Below are 20,422 nucleotides of genomic sequence, written 5' to 3'. Positions count from 1 at the left end.
TCACAACAAACTGTGGAAAATTCTTAAGAAATGGGAAAACCAGACCAGCTTACCTGCCTGAGAAACCTGTATGCAGGTCAAGAAGCAACAGTTAGAACCAGACATGAACAACAAAATGATTCAAAAGTGGGAAAGGAGTACGTCAAGGCTGCATGTTATCATCTCACTTATTTAGCTTATATGTAGAGTACATCGTATGAAATGCTGGGCTGGATGAAGCACAAACTGGAATCAAGATTTCCAGGAGAAATATCAATAACCTCAGATATGCAGATGATATCACCCTTTTAGCAGAAAGTAAAGAGGAACTAAACAGTCTCTTGATCAAAGTCAAAGAGGAGAATGAAAAAGCTGACTTAAAGCTTAACATTCAGAAAACGAAGATAATGGCATCTGGTCCCATCACTGAATGGCAAACAGGTGGGGAAAAAAACGGAAACAGTGTCAGACATTATTTTTGGGGGCTCCAAAATCACTGCAGATGGTGACTGCAGCCATGAAATTAAAAGACACCTGCTCCTTGGAAGAAACCTAGACAGCATGTTAAAAAGCAGAGACATTACTTTGCCAACAAAGATCCGTCTAGTCAAAGCTGTGTTTTTTCCCAGTAGTCATGTATGGCTGTGAGATGGACCATAAAGAAGGCTGAGGGCCGAAGAACTGATTCTCTTGAACTGTGGTGTTGGAGAAGACTCTTGAGAGTTCCTTGGACAGCAAGGAGATCAAACAAGTCAATCTGAAAGGAAATCAACCCTGAATATTCATTGGGAGGACTGATGTTTAAGCTCAAAGTCCAATACTTTGGTCACCTAATGAGAAGAACTGACTCATTAAAAAAGATCCTGATGCTGGGAAAGATTGAAGGCAGGAGAAGCGGATGACAGAGGATGAGATGGTTGGACAGCATCACTGACTCATTGGACATGAGTTTGAGTAAGCTCTGGGAGTTGGTGATGGACAGCGAAGCCTGGTGTGCTACGTTCCATGGGGTCGCAAAGAGTCGGACACGACTGAGTGAGTGAACAACTCCAATGGAATGTATAGTCCAGTGTCCATCTTTAGCTCCTAAGGAACTGCACAGAATATTCTTGAGGCTTTTAATAAATGCCCACATTCTGGTCAACATGATGGCTGAGAAATAGAATATTTCCTGCCATATCAGTAGTATGGATGTCACAGACATCAGTGATTCCAACCCTCCAAAGGAAATTTCTGAGTCTGGAGGGCACAATACCAGAAAGGAGACAATATGTGCCATCTGGCAGCCATAAAGTGACTGCCACTCCCTATGGTGAGCACTGAGGAACTCAGGACATGAATCAAAGCAGGACACTGGCCCCAGGTAGCTGATATGCATGTGAAAGGAATGACTTCAGTGAGGGCAGACTCTCGCATCTTCCCATACATAGAGAAGCACTACATTCCTTGAGATAGCTGGTTTTCTTTAATTAACAATGATCTTTTGATGTTTAGACTACCTGCCCTTTGTAGTAAGATTTCTATAGCACCTGACTCCTCCCCTCACTTCCTTGGAGCTGTTATCTCAGGGTCACTAGAGATGCTGTCCCCAGCCTTGAAGACCTAAAAATTCCCATGGAGAAAAATATAACTCTCAACTTTTAGATTGTGACTAGTTTATGAGTCGACCTGGCCTCCAAAGTCTATGCCTAAGAAAACAAAAATGACCCAGATAATCCCTCAAATTTCCCTTATCCTACAGGAAACTTGGAATGTGTGAAATTTTCAGATTTTGAATTTTTTTTCATATTTTAGATCCCTCATAAAGGGATGAGTATCGAGAAATGGAAATTATGCCTTTAAATCAAGTGCGACAACAAAACAGCCAGCTCTACTCTGTTTCTCTAATTACACTCAGGAGACTTTCACACACAAAGGTACAAGATTAAGCCCACAGAGGCACTCTGGTGGTCTCCAGGTATCCCATTCCCACCCCACAGTCTGCCTTGTTGTAGAATACAATTGACTTTTATTTTAAAAGGCAACAAGGCTTTCAGCACCTTCTCACTGATAAACCCTGGAGGAAATACAGTGGGCTAGAAGGGTAACCGCTTGACTCCAAATTGAATGGTCTTTTCACAAATCACTTTGAACCTGTTCTTAAAACCAACAGGACACGGGATCAGAGATGTATTGCCAAAAAAAAAAAAAAAAAAAAAAACCAGTACGAATATGCAAGAAGAGAATTGCTATTCTTCTCCTGCAACTGTGCATTAAAAAACATCACTGCATACTGTTTAAGTTCAAGGAAACTTGGCTATGGACCATCACCGCCTGCCTCAAGGATTCCACCTAAGCATCAGGAGGCTTTCTGGCTATACCTTATACTAGTTGCACAATATTGGTTAGTTTGCATTACATTTTTGGGTTTTTAAGGCCTCAACTGTACAGTATTAAGATCAAACCAAAAGAAATTTAAGGCCCTTTTGCTAATATAATGAAATATTTTTCAGGGAATTCCCTAGCAGTCCAGTGATTATTAGGACTCGGTGATTTCACTTCCAGGGCCTGGGTATTTGATCCCTGGTCAAAGAACTAAGATTCTGCAAGCTATAGTACATGGCCAAAAAGAAAAAAATTTAGACCTAATATGTACTTTACACTTTACATCTTACAAAAAGGGTGCAAGGTAACCATTATAATAATGGTTTTACTGTAGATTTTACAGATGAGGGATCTGCGTCTCAAGAGACAGTGGTACAACTGGCACCCGCCCCCAGGTCTGGTTCCAAAGTCAGAGCTGCCTCACCCTCGAGTACCGTCCACTGTCTGGGAGCTACACTTACAGTCTCCTCTGTCTGCAGGGAAATCGTCTCACAAGTCAAAGTGTTAGTCGCTCCGTCATGTCCGACTCTGTGACCCCATGGACTGTAGCCCTCCACGCTCTTCTGTCCATGGGATTCCCCAGGTAACAATACTGGAGTGGGTTGCCATTTCCTTCTCCAGGGGATTTTCCCAATCCAGGGATCGAACCCGGGTCTCCCGCACTGCAGACGGTTTCTTTACCACCTGAGCCACCAAGAAGCCCAAGTCTCAGTCTGACAACCTAGGCCTAAAGCAAGCCAATGAATCAGCAAGGTAAAATGCAGAAAACTGTATACAGCTAACAGGCAGAGAGGTGAGGAGGATTAAAGGAAGATAATGTGAACAGAAAATATAAAATCAGTATTTACGGTTGGTGTAAACAGAATAAATTATCAACTAAGAAGCTTAGTTATAAGGTGGTGAAAAAGACGTTGTTTCTTTCTGTCTTTTGCTCTGCCTCCCCATATCATCTTTACCTTAAGCTTAGTTCTTCTCAAGGTCACAGGATGGCTGTTGAACTAATGCCTCCTCATTCAACTCTGGAGGGAGAGTCTGAGCATTTCAAGCAAGAATTCTGAACTGTGGAATCAATGAACTGACTCATTGCAAAAGACCCTGATGCTGGGAAAGACTGAAGGTAAAAGAAGAGGGCAGCAGCAGATGAGATGGTGATTGGGAAAACAGTAGTCACTAATTCACATTGTGTATTTGGGAGTGGGGAAACAGAAATTGGAATGAATTTTGTTTCTGTCACGTTGTGTTTGAGCAAGTAGGCTATTTCAAGAAGTACTCAGGAGGTAACTGGTATCGTATCAACACAACCACCTTCAGAAAGCTGAAGTTCGAAGCTAAGATCCAGGCCATTCTTGGTTCAAGAACACAAAATTCATTTCCAATGTGAGGAACACAACTACAAGTTTCTAGAACTATTTCCATTGGCAAGTTCACGGCTCTCAATAATTGCTAATATTAAGTTCTCAGATCTCTCACTTTAATCTGCTGAAGTCTCATCACAGATGGTAAACCTCTTTCTATTAAATAGGAAGATAAGGAGAACTCACATAAGTAACCCCGCCAGTTTAAGATCTTTCCTGTGACCATTATGCCTTACAAAGACATACGGGTACATACACATGTGTCAAGGACTGTAATAAATGCAAGGTATGTATCCTGTCATCTGTCATTACCATGTCACAACAAACCTATGAGGTAGTCTAGTTTGGTAATATGCCCAAACTCACTGCTGTCAATCCAATCCACACTAGGATTAGAACCCAGATAATCCAACTTCACTGCTTTTAAAGACAACAACTACTTTATTCATCTGTGGCTTATCCAATAACACTGATCACAATTCCATGCCCATGGAAGATCACTGAGTTGAATGAGTATGTTAATACATGCTCTGTGCTTGATTCCCTTTCAGCCTTAGAAAATTTACATTTCAGACAGAAACAGAAGTAACCAGTTACTTACATTGCATCTTCCTCTTTGGCTGGGAAGTAGGAGCAATGACACAAAGGCTATTTGCCTCCATAAACAGGATTGCCAACAAGCACTGGGAGAGAGGTTCATGTCAGAGTGATGTAATCATACTTTCAATGTCTTTCATTATTTTTTCCGTAAATGAAATGAGCAGAAGCCACTGCTATTTAGGAAAATTACATAATTTTTTAAATGTTATAACATTACTACAGTTTTAGCTTTGGGAAAATCCAATCTATTTTAGACATATAACTCAAGAAGGGCAAGAAAAGCTTAGACTTCCTGGTGTGTTTCATTCTTCCCCACACCCATCGTTCACCCTTCTCCTCTCAGGCCGTTTCTGCTAAAGACAGACGCACGGCTCCATTACCTCAAACCTCCCAGGCTTAATTTGTTTTGCTATATCCAAATCTTTTACTGCTTCTCAATTCAGACCATATTCTCTTTTGCTTTTCTTGACCATTTAAAAATATTTTTCAGCTCCACAGATATTATGAAGTTAATAACTGTGATATATGAGTGCTTACTATGGTACAAAATGCACCACTTTAGGATCTTTACGTATATTATCTCACTTAATTCTCAAAACCATACTGCTGCATTTTATATATGGGGAAACTGAGGCCAAAAACGTTACGATCATCAATGTAGGAGCCTGAATTAAACTGCAAAAATAACAAGATTTGCTGCAACAAATAAAGTATCTTTATTATGATTGTTTTAATGGTTAAAATTTGCAAGTTTCCTAGATAAAGTAGTAACAGGATAAAAAAAATTACAAAAAAGCAAGGTTCTTCTTAATGATTCATTTGAAATAACTATAAATAAAAATACTTGCTAATTATTTAATACTTTCTAAAATAACACAAAATATATTTAATATGTAGTACAGGCCTTAATGATCTGATTCTCCTTTTATGCAACTATTTACAAACTCTGAACTAAAAGAAAAATATATAGCTAAACAGTGAAATTAAAAAACAAGTATGTTCTCAAATAATTTTATCTTAAGTAATCTATTCTTTGGAGTAGAACTACTCACTTAATACGTTACTTATATCAATTTTTAGCTACACTTTGTTGGTGTGACTTTAGCCCAATTTAAATTCCTGTGTACCTAGAAATTACAACTATTCTTTTTAAAAGGTACTAAGAATTTATAACACAGTTTAATATTCAGACTGACATCCCACCCCAATTAAAGGTATAGACTTTAATGATACCTCTTTTTGATAATGGAACTTATTAACAATCTAAAGCGTTTTCCTTTCTCAACTGTATAGTTTTATTCAGTTATCTATATAACAATTTTATAAACTAGTAAGCAAAGCAAGCAGCATTACTTTTTTTTAAATAACATCTTTAATTAAAGTTTTTGCAAAGGTAAAATATTAAACTTAAAATAGGTCTTAGTACATCAAAATACTAAGTTCTCTAATTGTATTCCAAGATGGTCTTTAAAACATAATATCCCATATATCACAGAAGAGCAACCTTGATCTGCAATTGTACAGAATGAATTTTACAAACATAATAAATATATTTACGCCCTTACACATAACAGTATGTACAACAGCAGTTGACAATAGTAGCTCAGAACAGCAAAAAGAATTAGCCCCTCCCCCCAAATTGTAGCCCTGAAGCATACCGGATGATTTAAGGAAACTTGAAATAGTAGTTAATAACTCAGTGTAGTTCTTCTCTTAAAAGAAAAAACAATTTTTCTTGTTCCTCAAAATAAAAATACCAAGTTCTGTGTGTTCTTCCTTAAACCATAAAAAATGACCAAAAACTAGACTAAGGCAGGCTTAAAAAGGGAATACAAACTTCAGAATAATTTCCATAGCATAATAGATTAAAATGCAAAACTATTTAACATAAACCCATGAGGAAATATATAAAGCAACTATTTTTTAACCAATGAATTAAAAACCTGAAACAGCTGATTCAGACAGATAGGTGGGAGATAGACGTATGAAATAAAATGAAAATGTAGAAAGATGGATCAATAAAATATTACATTGCACAAAAGCTCAAAAAAGTTCAAGATGAAATAATCTGAAAATATAGGAATTTTCTTAAGAGGAAGAAAAAGCTAAGATATAAAGGGAGCTCCCAAGAAAATTATGTCTGATTTCCTATACAAGGTGTATTTATTTCTGAAAAGAATGGTGACATTATTGCTATAAGATAATCAAAAATTACTCTTAGAAGGAGATAACTTTTTATTCCTTCATAAAAGCCAGAAAAAAAGCAAACCAAATCCTTGATTTTCATATAGCAAAAGAAAATCTTTATACAAAAGCTATTATACTTTTATGTTCTTGCAGTCTAAACCAGAGTCTATTAGACTATGCTCTTCAAGAATACATTTTAATCACTATACACACTGCTCAAATCTTGATGCATGCCAAGAAGAACATCATCAAGATGGCTTTGATTTTAAGAGGCAATATAAATGTGGTGCTATGATGGCATTTAATTAATAGAAAGAAATGTGAACATTTAAAAAAATATAAAAGCCCAATATAAAGATCCCCCTCATATAACAGACATTTTAGTCTAGAAACTAATTGCACATTACAGTTGTTTCAGCCAAATGTGGCGCTCCACAGAATTTAAATGTGCTCTCAGCCATTCAAATGGTCTGATTATCCAAATGACCACCAAAAAAAAAGAGTACATACACTGAAAGGCACACATTTCCACACTTAAACCTAGTACTTTTGTGTAAATTTTCCTTAGCACTGTTGATTGTTTTTTAATACAAGGTGCCATCATCATCTGTGCAAATCTAAACAAATCCTTTTCTGAAACCTTCACTTATTTCATAATACCAAGTCTGAACTATTTTCCTTCTTTGAATAAATGTTATCTTTACTTCAAAATTTTGAAAGTGGGAATCCTTGCATTTTCAAAGGAATGACATTTTTAATGGAACCTAATGAAATGATGTTAAATAAAATGTTAAAAGCATGATTAAGAATTCAAGTACAATAAAAGATAAGCAAGTGGCATTCTTATAGCAAGCCACTATAATAAAACTAAAACATGCTATTTGACTAAAAGGGAACACAATGCAGTGTTATATATAAGAGCACAATTTGGTATACAGTGTTGTTTGGACCAGTTTTCAGAATTTTCACAGGTAAAAGAAAAGCGCTTGCCAAGTATGTCATAATTGATATGCAATATACACAGGTGCAAATATAAATGGTTATTTCCTGCTTCAAAACAACCCTACTAAGTCACGCTGAAAGCAGTGGTTGTTGATGTTTCAATGTTATAAAAACAGGCTAGTGTACAATTCTATAATGAATGCAATGTTTTTGTCTACATAGAGAGTCCAAAATATAAGCTGAGTATCATATAGTAATCCAAGGTTCAGTAGCATAAGAACTACTAGATAGCCAGAGGGTTTCAATCAACACTGCAGCAATGCTAAACTTTTATAGGTAGTTCAGGTCATTGACTTCTTCACTAGGTAAATATAAACCTACTAGCAACTATACTGAAGGACAAATGAACAGGACTTCTGTGATTTTACTCCCTTCCCCTCTCCTCCCAGGCTCAACAAAAACAAAGCAAAACAAAAAACCTGCGTGTGCTTTGAGCATACTGGGGTAAACAAATAAACCTCAAAAAAACTAAATTAATATAGTAAAAATTAAAACCGTATCACCAGATATGGCATCGAAATAAATCTTAACTACTAGCATGCTAGAAACCACCATTTATATCAAAGTTCAGAACATAAGTTAAAGGGACCAAGGTGGTATTTCAGGTGGGAAGTAGGCAAAATAAAAAAAAAAAAAAAAATTAGCCTTTTAAAGAAGTTTAAAGATTTGTGCTAAAAAAAAAGAAAATATAAAACAGCTCACAGTTTTTCTCTGCAATGTACTTTAAAGTGTTTCTCTGTTAGTTCTGGAAACACAAAGGCAAATAAAAGGAAGACAAAAGTGGAAGACTTAAAAAAATCAATATACAAGTTAAACACATGTGAATTTTGTCAAAATAAACCATGAAAAGAATTAGGTGTTAAGAACAAAGGTGAGGACACATGTTCCTGCAGTTCTCCCAAGCAACTCGTTCACACTGAACATACAGCACTGCCACATTGTTCTTTAGAGCCCCTTACAGAAAACAGAGCTATGCATTCTTCACATACATATTACATTTCTACTGTTTTTAATATACAAGTCAAATTTCTATGCTGTCTTCCCGATGTGCAAACTGGAGCCCACTGTATTATCAGTGGCCTGGAAAGGCCACTGCACGAAAGAGAGGTAAGTGTGTACTAAGTGGCCCACCCTCCTCTAACCCCAAAATTTCTCCCTCAAATTACAAAGTTGCATTTTAAAAAATGTGTTCAATTAGAGTAAGAGTTTTAAAATTCTTTACTAGTAAACACAAGAAACTTTTAAAATTACTAAATTGTTTGATAAAAATCCAGGTCCTCACCACCTGCCCAATGCATCAATCAATGCACAGAATGTTATCTAAATGTTTGTTTAGCTTAAAGACTAAACACATACATAAACATACACTTCAGCCCAACAGGAAAATTATCTATCTATTCATATGTATATAATTCCAGCTAGATGGTACCTTTGTGCTAGAAAACTGCATTCCTGAGGAGCCACTTGGGGTTTCTTTTTAAGGTGTGGGACTAAAAGAAACAAATACAATTCTGTTAGGAAACTGAAGTTGTCATTTTAATTCTGCTCAACTCAGACAAGACCCAAGTCTTTATATTTATAATGAGTCTGAAAATCTAATTAAAATAAACATCCACTCCTAGGTAAATTTTGTCTCCAAACTGTAACTACTGATTATACACTTCCTTTAACTTGTAAATAGATGTTTCATCAAGCAGGGAAGGAAGAGGTATATATTACTGAGGGAGAACAGCAAGTAAAAATATTTAAGACCTTTAAGAGTTCTAAACTGTTTCCTTATACAAGTGAATTAAAATTCAACACCATAATTCTTACCCTTTTGTAAAAAGCTCAACACGCAATTTTTACCAAATATAACCACGTACAATAAGCAGTTTCAGTTCAATCTATCAAAAGGGAAGTTTCTTCAGTTCATTCCAACAAGTATCTTCTGGCTGAACTCAAGTTGGAGGAAGGAATATAAACAAAGCTTTACATGCTAATTACCAGTGGCAGGTACCTGTATTTAAAATCGACAATTCTGGTTTTCTTACACAAATCCCCACCCTCCCCACCCCAACAACCCCAGGTGCTACAGTTCCATGGCTTGCCAGTTAGAAGTAGTGTCTGTGTTGTCAAGGTCTCTTTGTTCCAGTAGCTCTGCTTCTACTGCACTTTTCTGACATGCAGAAGTTAAGTTTTGGTTGGTATATGTCCCAAGTTTCAAACTGTCCACTTTAAATTTTTTTTTTAAGTTTCTTTTGTTTTATTTATAAAAGAAAAAGAACCAACTCTTTTCACCATTCTGCATCCCCAATGGCTTTGGAAAATATATAATCTCTTCCATTAAGATTCATAATGCCATCCTTGAGATGAAATTTCCATTTGTTTTTACTTCTGTGTATCTAAATAAATAAGTAAAAAATGCATGAGATAAAATAAAAAGAGGAAACAAACAACAAGAAAACCCATTCACACACCAAACATGTATATTACTGCAACTGCAAACTGTTTTCTTTTTGAGATATAATTGACAAGTAACAGAGAGTTTCAGATGTACAAAGTAATGACTGGATCTCTGTGTATACTACAAAATGATCTCCACAGTAAGCCTGCTAACATCCATCACCATGCATAGTTACAATTTTTTTTCCTGTGATGAGAACATTTAAGCTCTTTGTTAACTTTCAAATACACAGTGTCATCAACATTAGTCATCATGCTGTACATTATATCCGCAAATATTTATAACTTGAAGTTTGTGTCTGACCACCTTCGCCCATTGTACCTAACCTCCAAACCCTGTCTCTGGCAATCTGTTCTCTGTATCTATAAATTCAGGGTTTTTTGTTTAGATTTTCTTTCTGCTGCAGTTGTTAATGGGATTGTTTTCTTATTTTCTCTTTCTGATCGTTCATTATTAGTGCATAGAAACCCAATAGATTTCTGTATCCTGCAATTGTACTGAATTCATTTATAGCTCTGACAGTTCGTTGGTGGAGTATTTAGCATTTTCTTTGTAATACAAAATTACCTGCAAATAGTGAATTTTACTCCTTCCTTTCTTCATTTGTTTGTGTTTTATTTCCTTTTCTTGCCTAACAGCTCTGACTAGGACTTTCCATACCATGCTGAATAAAAATGTTAAGAGTGAACATGCCTGTCTCATTTCTAATCTTAAAAGCTCTGAGCTTTTCAGAGTATATTACCTACGGGTTTGTCATATATGACCTTTATTAAGTTGAGGTACATTACCTCCACAACAATTTTGTTGAGATTTTTATGTTACATTTTGTCAATTGCTTTTTCGGCATCTACTGAGACCATCCAATGATTTTTGTCCTTCGGGTTGTCAACATGGTATATCACACTGATTTGCAGACGGTGAGCCCTCCTTGCATCCCTGGAATAAATCCCACTTGATCATGGTATATGATCTTTTTAAATAATTGCTGAATTCAGTTTGCTAATACTTTGTTGAGCACTTCGGCATCTATGTTCATCAGGATGATACCAGCCTATCATCTGATACCAGCCTATGTATCTGATAGGGGTGCCTTTTCTTGTGGCACCCCAGTCTGATTTTGGTATCAAGGTAACACTGGTCTTGTAAAATGAGTTTTAAAATGTTTCGTCCTCTTCTATTTTTTCAAAGCGTTTGAGAAGGATTGGTATTAATTCTTCTTAAATGTTTGGTAGAATGTACCAGTGAAACCATCTGGCCCTAGACTTTTGTTTATTGGGAAGTTTTTGATTATTGACTCAATCTCCTTACTAGTAATCAGTATGTTCAGATTTTTAATTTCTTCATGATTCAGTCTTGGAAGGTTTTATGTTTCTAGGAATTTATCCACTTCTTCTATATGGTCCAATTTGTTGAAGTATAATTGTTCACAGTGGTCTCATATGATCCTTTGTATTTCTATTATCAGTTGTTAACATCTCTTTCATTTGATTTTATTTGAATCCTCTCTTTTCTGAGTCTCACTAAAGGGTTCTCAAATTTGTTTCCCTCTTCAAATAATCAGCTGTTAGTTTAATTGATCTTTATTTCTATTATCTTTTTAGTCTCTATTTATTCCCTCTCTGATCTTTGTTATTTCCTGCTTTCCATTAACTTTGGGCTTCTTCCTGTTCCTTTAGGTGTAAAGTTAGATTGTTTATTTGAGATTTTCCCTTATTTCTTGATGTAGGCATTTCTATGTACTTCCTTCCTAGAACTGCTTTTGCTGCATTCTACATGTTTAGTATGGTGTATTTCCATTTTCATTTGTCTCAAGGTATTTTCAAGGTCAGTAGCATATTTAATCTCCATCTGATTTCTATTTTCATACAACTGTGGTCAAATTGTATTTTAATAGTTTGACACAATCTCTGTATCTCTCAAAAAAAAAATCAATTAACTAGGTGAATTTTTCAAAAATCTATAATTAATAATATTTATTTTATAGCTCTTAGTATTTGGGTTCATTAAAGTAGTCAATGTTTCTCTGCAAATTATTTTAATCTCTACCAGGTCTGCATATACATGTCATTTCCTATACAATTTTTTTACAGGAAAATATTTAAAACAGGAATACCTTTTGTTCTCCCTAATGCTTCTAGAACACTTTTTATTTTTTGCCTTTTCTCTGTAACTCCTTTTATGTCTATACAATTTAATTAACCATAGGCTTTTCTTCATTCTCCCTATCTACTGACCACCAGGACATTTTTTCTCATTATTGGTATCATGTTTACAACTACTCTCTTGTTCCTCATATACACTAACAACTTACATATTGCTGACTTTTTCAATACTGTGGCCCCCCAGTATTAGAATTCATACTAATATTATTATTTCTCTAATTATTATTTTATCTCTAATTCTACTTTACTTGTATTCAGGACACCGGGCAACTGTTTTCTAAAAGGCCACTAATAATCTTCTAGTTACATCAATAGCCTCTTGTCATACGACTTATTAAAATACTCTGTAACTGATTTCCAGGTCTTCACTCTCTCCCTTCCCTTCAATTATAAGCATCACTCCCATTTCAGGCTTTCATTTTCAAAGGAGAAAATTACAGCCTGGAGAAGTTCAATGAGATGATCAATGACATATCATAATTAAGTGACAAAGATGATCTTTTGCTCCAGTCCAAGACGCTATTTATCAGGCTGTTTTCCATAATGATGCAGGAATTCTCACTATGTACAGGCATCTTCTTATCCCACTGCTAAAACTCCATGGTCTAACATCCCCATGCAAACAGTCTCCATGCATATTCTTAGCAAATCACTGTTTAGTGTCTGCTTGAGTGTGGTTAAAAGTGGAAGGTGAAGAACTGCAAATTGAGTTATCCCTTCTTGGGACAGCCCCCTTGCAAGTCTTTCATACTTTACCCCTTACTAAAACCTGCTTACCCCACACTTCTACTTATTGATCCTAGTTCTGCCTTTTGGAAGTTAATCTAAAAAACAATGAATACTTCATATATTTGAAAACCACTCTCATGCCCTTCCTTAAGACCACTAACTTAAGCTATATATAAATTTACCATATATCAATCTTTTCTCATTTATTAAAGCAAAATAGAGTACAATAAAGTGAAACAGAATTCAGAACAGGGCCTCTTACATTAAGTGGTCTTATTTTGTTGTTGTTTAGTCACCAAGTCGTGGCTGACTCTTGTGACTTCCTCTAGACTGAAGCCTGTCAGGTTCCTTTGTTCATGGGATTTTCCAGGCAAGAGTACTGGAGTGGGTTGCCATTTCCTTTTCCAGGGGATCTTCCTGACCCAGGGATCAAACCCAGTTCTCTTGTGTCTCCTGCACTGGCAGGTGGATTCTCTACCACTGAGCCACCAGAGAAGCCCAAGTGGTCTTATAGCTCTGGTCTAATTACACTATTTAGATTATTACACTTAATACCTTAGGATGGATGATTTGAACATCTAACAGATAGAAAACTAATGTCCCAAACCAGCCACTCTCCTCTCCTAAATTTGCTCCATCTGCAGCTTTTCCCATCTCAGTTGATGGTATCTTCATTCTTCTGACTAGTTCCTCATCAAAAAAAAAAAAAACCCCTGGAGTCATTCTTGATTCTCTTTCTTATTTTCTACCACATACACAAGAGTCAGGAAACCCTGTTGACTCCTCCTTCGAAACATCCAAGATCCAGCTGCTTCTCATCACTTTCAATGCTATCATCCTAGCCTTAATCACCATTTTCACTCATGTAGGTTACTATGATGTCCCTCTATTAATCTCACTTCAACCTTTGTTTCTTCTACACCCTGTTCTCAACAAAGCAATTTTTTTAAAGATTAAAATGTAAATGATACCACTTTTGTATATTTGAAACCTTCCAAGAGCTTCTCAGTTCACTCAGAGAGAGAGCCCATGTCCTCACAAAGTCCTACACCACACCGCCTGCCTCCTCTTACCTGACTTACTGCTACACTGCTCCCCCAAGCCCAGCTACACTGGCCTCCTTGCTGCTTCTCACACAAAGTAGGCAGGTTATGCCACCAAATAATGACAAAGCTAACTTTCATCAAGACTTTGATCCTGTTTCCTTTCCCACTCTATAACTACCCACACTAATTATCAACTTCTAAAATAGCATATTACAGTTGAACCTTTAACAATATGGGTTTGGAAATGCACAGATCAACTTATACACAGGTATTTTTCAATAGTAAATACTATAGAATTAAATGGACTGTGGTTGGATGACTATACATATATAGACGAACCACGGATACAGAGTGCTGCCTCTAAGTTACATGCAATTAGCTCCAGTGTTGTACTGAGGTAACTGTAATTTATCATTTTGTTATGTTTTAGCCTTTGTCTCCCTCAACTCGAGTAAGCTTCCAAATGGCAGGGACTGTTTTGTTTTTTTCACTGGCTTATCTCAAGCTCCTAGAACAGTGAGTGCCCTGGAACATCACAGACACTATTAAGTATTTTTTGAATAAAAAGATCTCTGTCTCCTTTTCTCTTTGACTTCCTATAGAGGAAATATTAATTATCCTAAAAATGGATAGATAAATTTATTCCTAGTACGAAACAAGTAACAATAAGCTGAAAGATGTGGAATTAAATAAATAAGCAAGCAATGAGCAGCCACGAAAAAAGAATTCCACAGACAAGTAAAGAAACTGCAGTTTTTACAACTTGCAGAAAGCAAATGTACAAAGTATCATATGCATCAAGTAATATTCCATACACTAAGTACTGAAGTCATATTAAGTAGTAAGTAGTAAATATTTTTACTTGAATAAAATCACAAAATATAACTTGAAAAACAATTCATTTACTGGCCTTATATTAAGTCCTGCATAAAGGAGTATCCTGAGTGCAAGGAAAAAGGCCTCTGAACTTTCCTCATGACAAAAATATTAAGTAACACTATCTACAAACAAGGCCGATGCCTCAACACCTGATGCCATCAGTCCTTACCTATCCATACTATGTGAGAACTCTGCCTCATTATTAGATTTAAAGCTCTCATCTGACTGGCAACACAATCAATTCTTTGTAGGACTGCTGCTAAAACTGACTCACTGTTGAAATTTAGGCTTCAAAAATAAACTCCTAAAGTTCAAGTTGCCTCAAACTACACCCAAGCCCATTTTAGAACACCACCATTCTTTCACTGTTGGCTAAAACATCAAGAATCAACCCTCCAATTTCCAAAACTCATTTGATTATAAAAATTAGATCTCTGTAAACTTTAAAACTGTTTACCATACAACACACTACTTAAGTTACTTTTAAATTTCTTACTTTAAAACATTAAAATACTGTCTCCATGAGCAAAACACACCAATTTTAACATTAAAAATATCAAGTGTACAAAGGAGAATACTAGTCTCTTATAATATGAAAATACTTAGAAGCATATTCCTCAGTCGAGCTAAAGTAAAGGTCCTTTCTTATGTATCTGACATCCTGCTATCCATATTGCATTCTGGATAATTTGATCAGGTTTCCTTGAGTCTTCCTGACGATAAACATTTACTGGTATCTCCTGTTGTTTCAACTTCAATACTCTTCCTCCATATGCATGTAACAAGAAATTACTTGTATTATCATGTGCTTGGTATAGGGTATTAGAGTGCTTAACTTAGCAGTCATAAGGTACAAAAGTGGATGCCCCGATACTCTGAATCAAATGATCTCACTAACCTAATTCTCTATAATTTCACTGGTATTTAACTGGCTTAATTTTACCTTTACATTAGGAAATGATAAGCATCATTTTTTTTAACAATTTTCCTACAGATTTGTTTGCAATAAACATGGCTATTTATAATATTCATTTCTATAAAAGCAATGCAAATTTAAGACTTTCACCATTTGTAAAAGAGGGCAAAAAGAGCACAAATTTTACATCATATGTCTATAGATCGATCCCTGGGTTGGGAAGATACCCTGGAGAAAGGAAAGGCTACCCTCTCCAGCATTTTGGCCTGGAGAATTCCATGGACAGTCCATGGGGTCGCAAAGAGTCGGACACGACTGAGCGACTTTCACTTTCACTTCCAGTACTTGACACAATTAGGCACTTAATAAATACATGTTTAGCCAACTATGTCTGTCATAGTTTCAACACTTGGTAAAGATCTCTGCTGAAATTAAATTATAAAAATGAAGTAAAATTTGTGGATTTATTATAAATTTAATGGCTATAGCCAGAAAACAAATTTTATTCTGAATTAAATGTTTCAATAAACAAAAAAATCTCAACAATGCCAAAACTATAACAAAAATACTTGAGAAGTAACATCCCTTTTAAGAATTAAGAAATCAAGGAGTCAATAGTTAATTTTCATAGAACCTAGTTTAAAATATTTTTATTGCTACCTAAATTTTGTTGTTGTTCAGTCCCCACATTGTGTATGACTCTGTGACCCCATGGACTACACACAGCAAAGTTAAATAATTTAAAATAATTTTCAGTAAAAACTTATCTTTTGTTAGTTACCAGTCTTGTTTATTACCCTCGTTCAAATAGTTATAGAAAGGTTCAATTAAAGCCTTTTAAGTTTTGAGATAGTTGAGATCAGAGGGAAAACAGGGTTATCCCACTGAGTTAATATTCATGTTAAAAGACAACCATAAAGTGGCTTTACTTTGTTAACAAGTTGGGAGATACAGTCTAAATTAAAAACAACATATTTTTTGTGATTTCATTCATAACTTATTTTTCAACTATAAAGCTATACAAATTAATTTCTCACCCCATTAAAATAATCTACTAAAGTATAACACTGCTTTCATTCACACAGTTTATACTAAAATTTCTAAGAGGCACCAATCAGCTAACCAAATGCTTGAACACGGCAGACAGGATGGTTTAAGGAAGAAATTACAATAGCAAAAACATTAGTAACTTGATGACTGGCTTCCCTGGTGGCTCAGACAGTAAAGAACTGATTAAATTCTTACCTTATCATACTGGCACACAACAACATTTTCTGTATCAAAGAGTTCCTGTCCTTCCTCATCACTCACATCATCTTCACTATTGAGGGGTTCCTTAAAATGAAAAAGGAGAGTTCATTTATTTATATTTCATGTATTACTAAAAAAAGGTCCTTCTAATATTCACTGAAAAGAAACACAGTGACCTTGAAGTTCTTTGAGAACCAAGGGCCAGACAGATCCACATATACCATGAACATATTGTTAATGGGCTGTGTTAAGATTCTGCCAACGTCACTGAAATTCCAGCAAGAAATTAAATATAGTAATCACAATAGTTAAGCTATATAATTTATATGACTGAAAAGATGTTTTACTTTACTTCCTTTATATTCTTTCAGAACAGCACAAGAAGATAACTCTTTCCAGTAGCTATTTGTCTAGAAATGGATCTAGGAAAATATGAAGATTTAATGAGATAATGGTATCGTGTACCACCAGAAGCAGCTGCGTAAAAAAGAACACACCGGTGAAGCTGGAAGAGGAAAACAAGGACATGAAAAAAGCTGGCAGCCTAGCCAGTCTTTAAAGACTAGGACTATGAATACAAATTAGTACGTCTACTGGTGGAGGCTTAAAGCATAACTAAGGCAACCACATTTTAAAAGAAGGGGGGGATCTTCATCCCAATAACGAACAGAATTAAAATGCCAAGATCTAGCTAGAGCATAAAACGACCAATCAAGTTAACCTCAACCTCAGTTGTGACAGAAAATAAAACATACAACTCTAATTTCTAATTAATGAAGAAGAGAAGCTAGGGCAAAATAAAAATAGAAAAATAATCAAAACAAATACTGTATATGAACTATGAAATCTAGAAGAATGGTACAGATGAACTTACCTGCAAAGCAGAAACAGAGACACAGACAAAGAGAACAAGCATACGGATCTAAAGGGGAAGGCAGGGGCAAGACAGATTGGGATTTGCATATATACACTATTCTGTATAATACAGATGGCTAATGACAACCTACTATATAGCACAGGACTCAATGATCTGTGGTAACCTAAATGGGAAGGAAATCCAAAAAGAGAGGTGATATGTGTATATACATAGCTGATTCATTTTGTTGTATAGGAGAAACACAACATTGTAAAGCAACTATACTCCAATTTAAGATAAAAAGAAAGATTTTAAGTCTCTAGGCCTGTACCTACTCACACACGTGTACATGTATATATATTCTGTAATTCAAAATAGTTATCACCAATGTAAATGTAAAAAGAAAAATTACTGAGGTAAATTTCACCATTTTTAACCATTCTAAAGTGTACAATTTGCACTTAGTATGTGCAATTATCACCACTATCACCATTTCTAACCAATATTAATAGAACTTAGCCAACTAGGCAAGAAAAACTGCTATTTTTTCACATTTGACTTGACGACTGCCTACAAAGAAAACATGAAAGAGTCAAGAGGCTACCCAGTAAATAAAGATGAGCATGGCCGCTGGCACCCCCACCTGAAAATCCTGTTTCTTTCGATCATCCCGCTGTGTACAGGGAAGGAGTGGGTAGGTGTTAAGTACACTCGAGAAATCAAGAACTATGATATGTTTCTCTTTTCAAAGAGCTTTTTAAAATTTGCTATGGTGTTTATAACAAAAAAGAAAATTGAAAAAAAAGTGGTGTAGCAGAAGCCTTTTGCTGCTCATCATTAATCAAGGAAAAATCAAAACGAAAAACTTTCTGCCTACCAAACTGGCAAAAAAATTAAGCCTGACAACATCAAGTACTGGTGAAGACATACACAGACCCATGCACCATTATATACTGAATGCCAGAAGTGTAATTAGTACAACATTGTGGCATTTTATTATAACCTGAAGATATGCATGCCTTATGACTCAGCAATTCAATCTTTAGGTATAGCACTTGAATGTGTCCCTAGAAAACTTATTCCAGAATATTTTATAATTGTAACAGTTAACAAGTGGAAACAACCCTAATGCCCAATGTATCACAAAAATGGATAAATTTTTAACATTTAACAGTGAAATAATTATATGTATACGCAACAACTTAGATGAACCTCAAGAATACCATCTTGGGAAAAAAATCAACTTGCAGAAGAATACACAATTATTCCACTTCTAAACAGGCATGAAAAACTAAACAATAAGCTCCCCAGGAATATAAATACTTATGGTAAAATATAAAGGCAAGGTAGTGATGAACACACAATTCGTGAGCAAGGATACATACTCTGATGGTAGAAGGAAGAAGATAGGGATTAGGGAGGGGCCCTCAGGGAACTTTATGTTAGGTAAGGGGATTTTTTTTTTAAAACTAGATGCAGACATTGGGTTGTTTACACCATAAAATACTTTTTGTTTTATCTGTTCAATATTTAATAAAATAGTATTCTTTAAAAAACATTACTTAGATAATTTAAAAGAAGAAAGAAGATAAACCAGAAGATCACATCTTAGGTTGTTGCAGGAGGCAGTAACAGTGAAAACTGTGATTAAGACAAACACCGTCTTGACTATAAGTACCTAAGCTGGAGCACTGAGGAAAACAAAGATATATTTATACACTTCTAGAAATACACAACAAAAGATAAGTAAGAAAGAATGGTGTGTTAAACTGCAGACGGACAATAAGGGCAGTGAGGTTATAAGGAACTGGTATGGAATGTGGAACATTTTAACTCTGAAGTGCCTTCTCTTCCCAAATGCTGTTTTAAATTACTGAAGGAAAAGATGAACCACATCTACCTGGTTCTACCAATGTCTTACCTTTAAGCTATATCGTGATGAATGTATTAAGTCAAAGAATTAGAATTATTTGCACTGTCATCACATTTATAAGTAAAATCTAATTTGGTATACATTTGCTTTTTGTTACCAGCTACAGAAATACTTTATAAATACATCCAGAACAATCTAAAAATCTTATTAATAATTTAACTATTTAAAATCTTACATTGTATAGTACCCTAAGAGCCTCTAAAAACATAGAATTCATCGGTTTGCCACCAAGTGAAAGAAGAAACAGGTGAGCAGGCCCTCACTGCACGTCTTCACTAAAAACTGACCTCTTCCACTTGCCCGTCTTCAGCTCCGTCTTTCTCTTTGTCCTCCTCCTCATCGTCATCATAGTCTTCTTCTTCATCTTCATCTTCTTCAGATGACGTATCCCCAGTTCCATCAACTTGCAACACCAACGGAGCCTGCTGCTGAGCAGGCTGGGCCTGTGGCTGCTGCTGGCCAGTGGCAGTTATCTGTGCTTGTGCTGGTGTAGGTGCTGCCACTGTTGTAGGTATAACTTGAGTCTTATTTCCTGTAAATAAGATTTGCTGGGGCTGGATGATGACACCTGTTTGTGGTGAAATCCCTCCAGGAAGAGGGGCCAAGACCTAAGACAAAAGAAAAACTACATATTAGGAATAGTTAGAGGATCAAATTGCTCAGATTCATCATTTGATACACAGAAACAGGCCCCAATGGGAAAGAATCACCCTCAAA

At 35.7% G+C, this 20,422-nt stretch overlaps 1 protein-coding gene across 2 annotated transcripts in view; it reads right to left on the bottom strand.

Annotated features, from left to right (window-relative positions):
• Positions 1-5,651: 5,651 nt before the first annotated feature.
• GTF2A1 (general transcription factor IIA subunit 1) overlaps positions 5,652-20,422 on the bottom strand; it is a 39,056-nt gene continuing 24,285 nt past the window's right edge. For both annotated transcript variants that reach the window (XM_043919646.1, XM_043919647.1), the window contains exons 7-9: positions 19,993-20,313; positions 16,911-17,000; positions 5,652-9,871 (exon numbers count right to left, since the gene is read on the bottom strand). In XM_043919646.1, coding sequence (XP_043775581.1) covers positions 9,764-9,871; positions 16,911-17,000; positions 19,993-20,313 — 519 coding nt within the window. In that variant the 3' untranslated portion in view covers positions 5,652-9,763. The remainder of the gene's footprint in view (positions 9,872-16,910; positions 17,001-19,992; positions 20,314-20,422) is intronic.

Source organism: Cervus elaphus, chromosome 12 (genome assembly GCF_910594005.1).
Source record: "Cervus elaphus chromosome 12, mCerEla1.1, whole genome shotgun sequence".
Classification (NCBI taxonomy): Eukaryota; Metazoa; Chordata; class Mammalia; order Artiodactyla; family Cervidae; genus Cervus; species Cervus elaphus.
The sequence above is the reverse complement of the archived record's forward strand: the minus strand, read 5'-3'. Positions and strand labels throughout refer to the sequence as shown.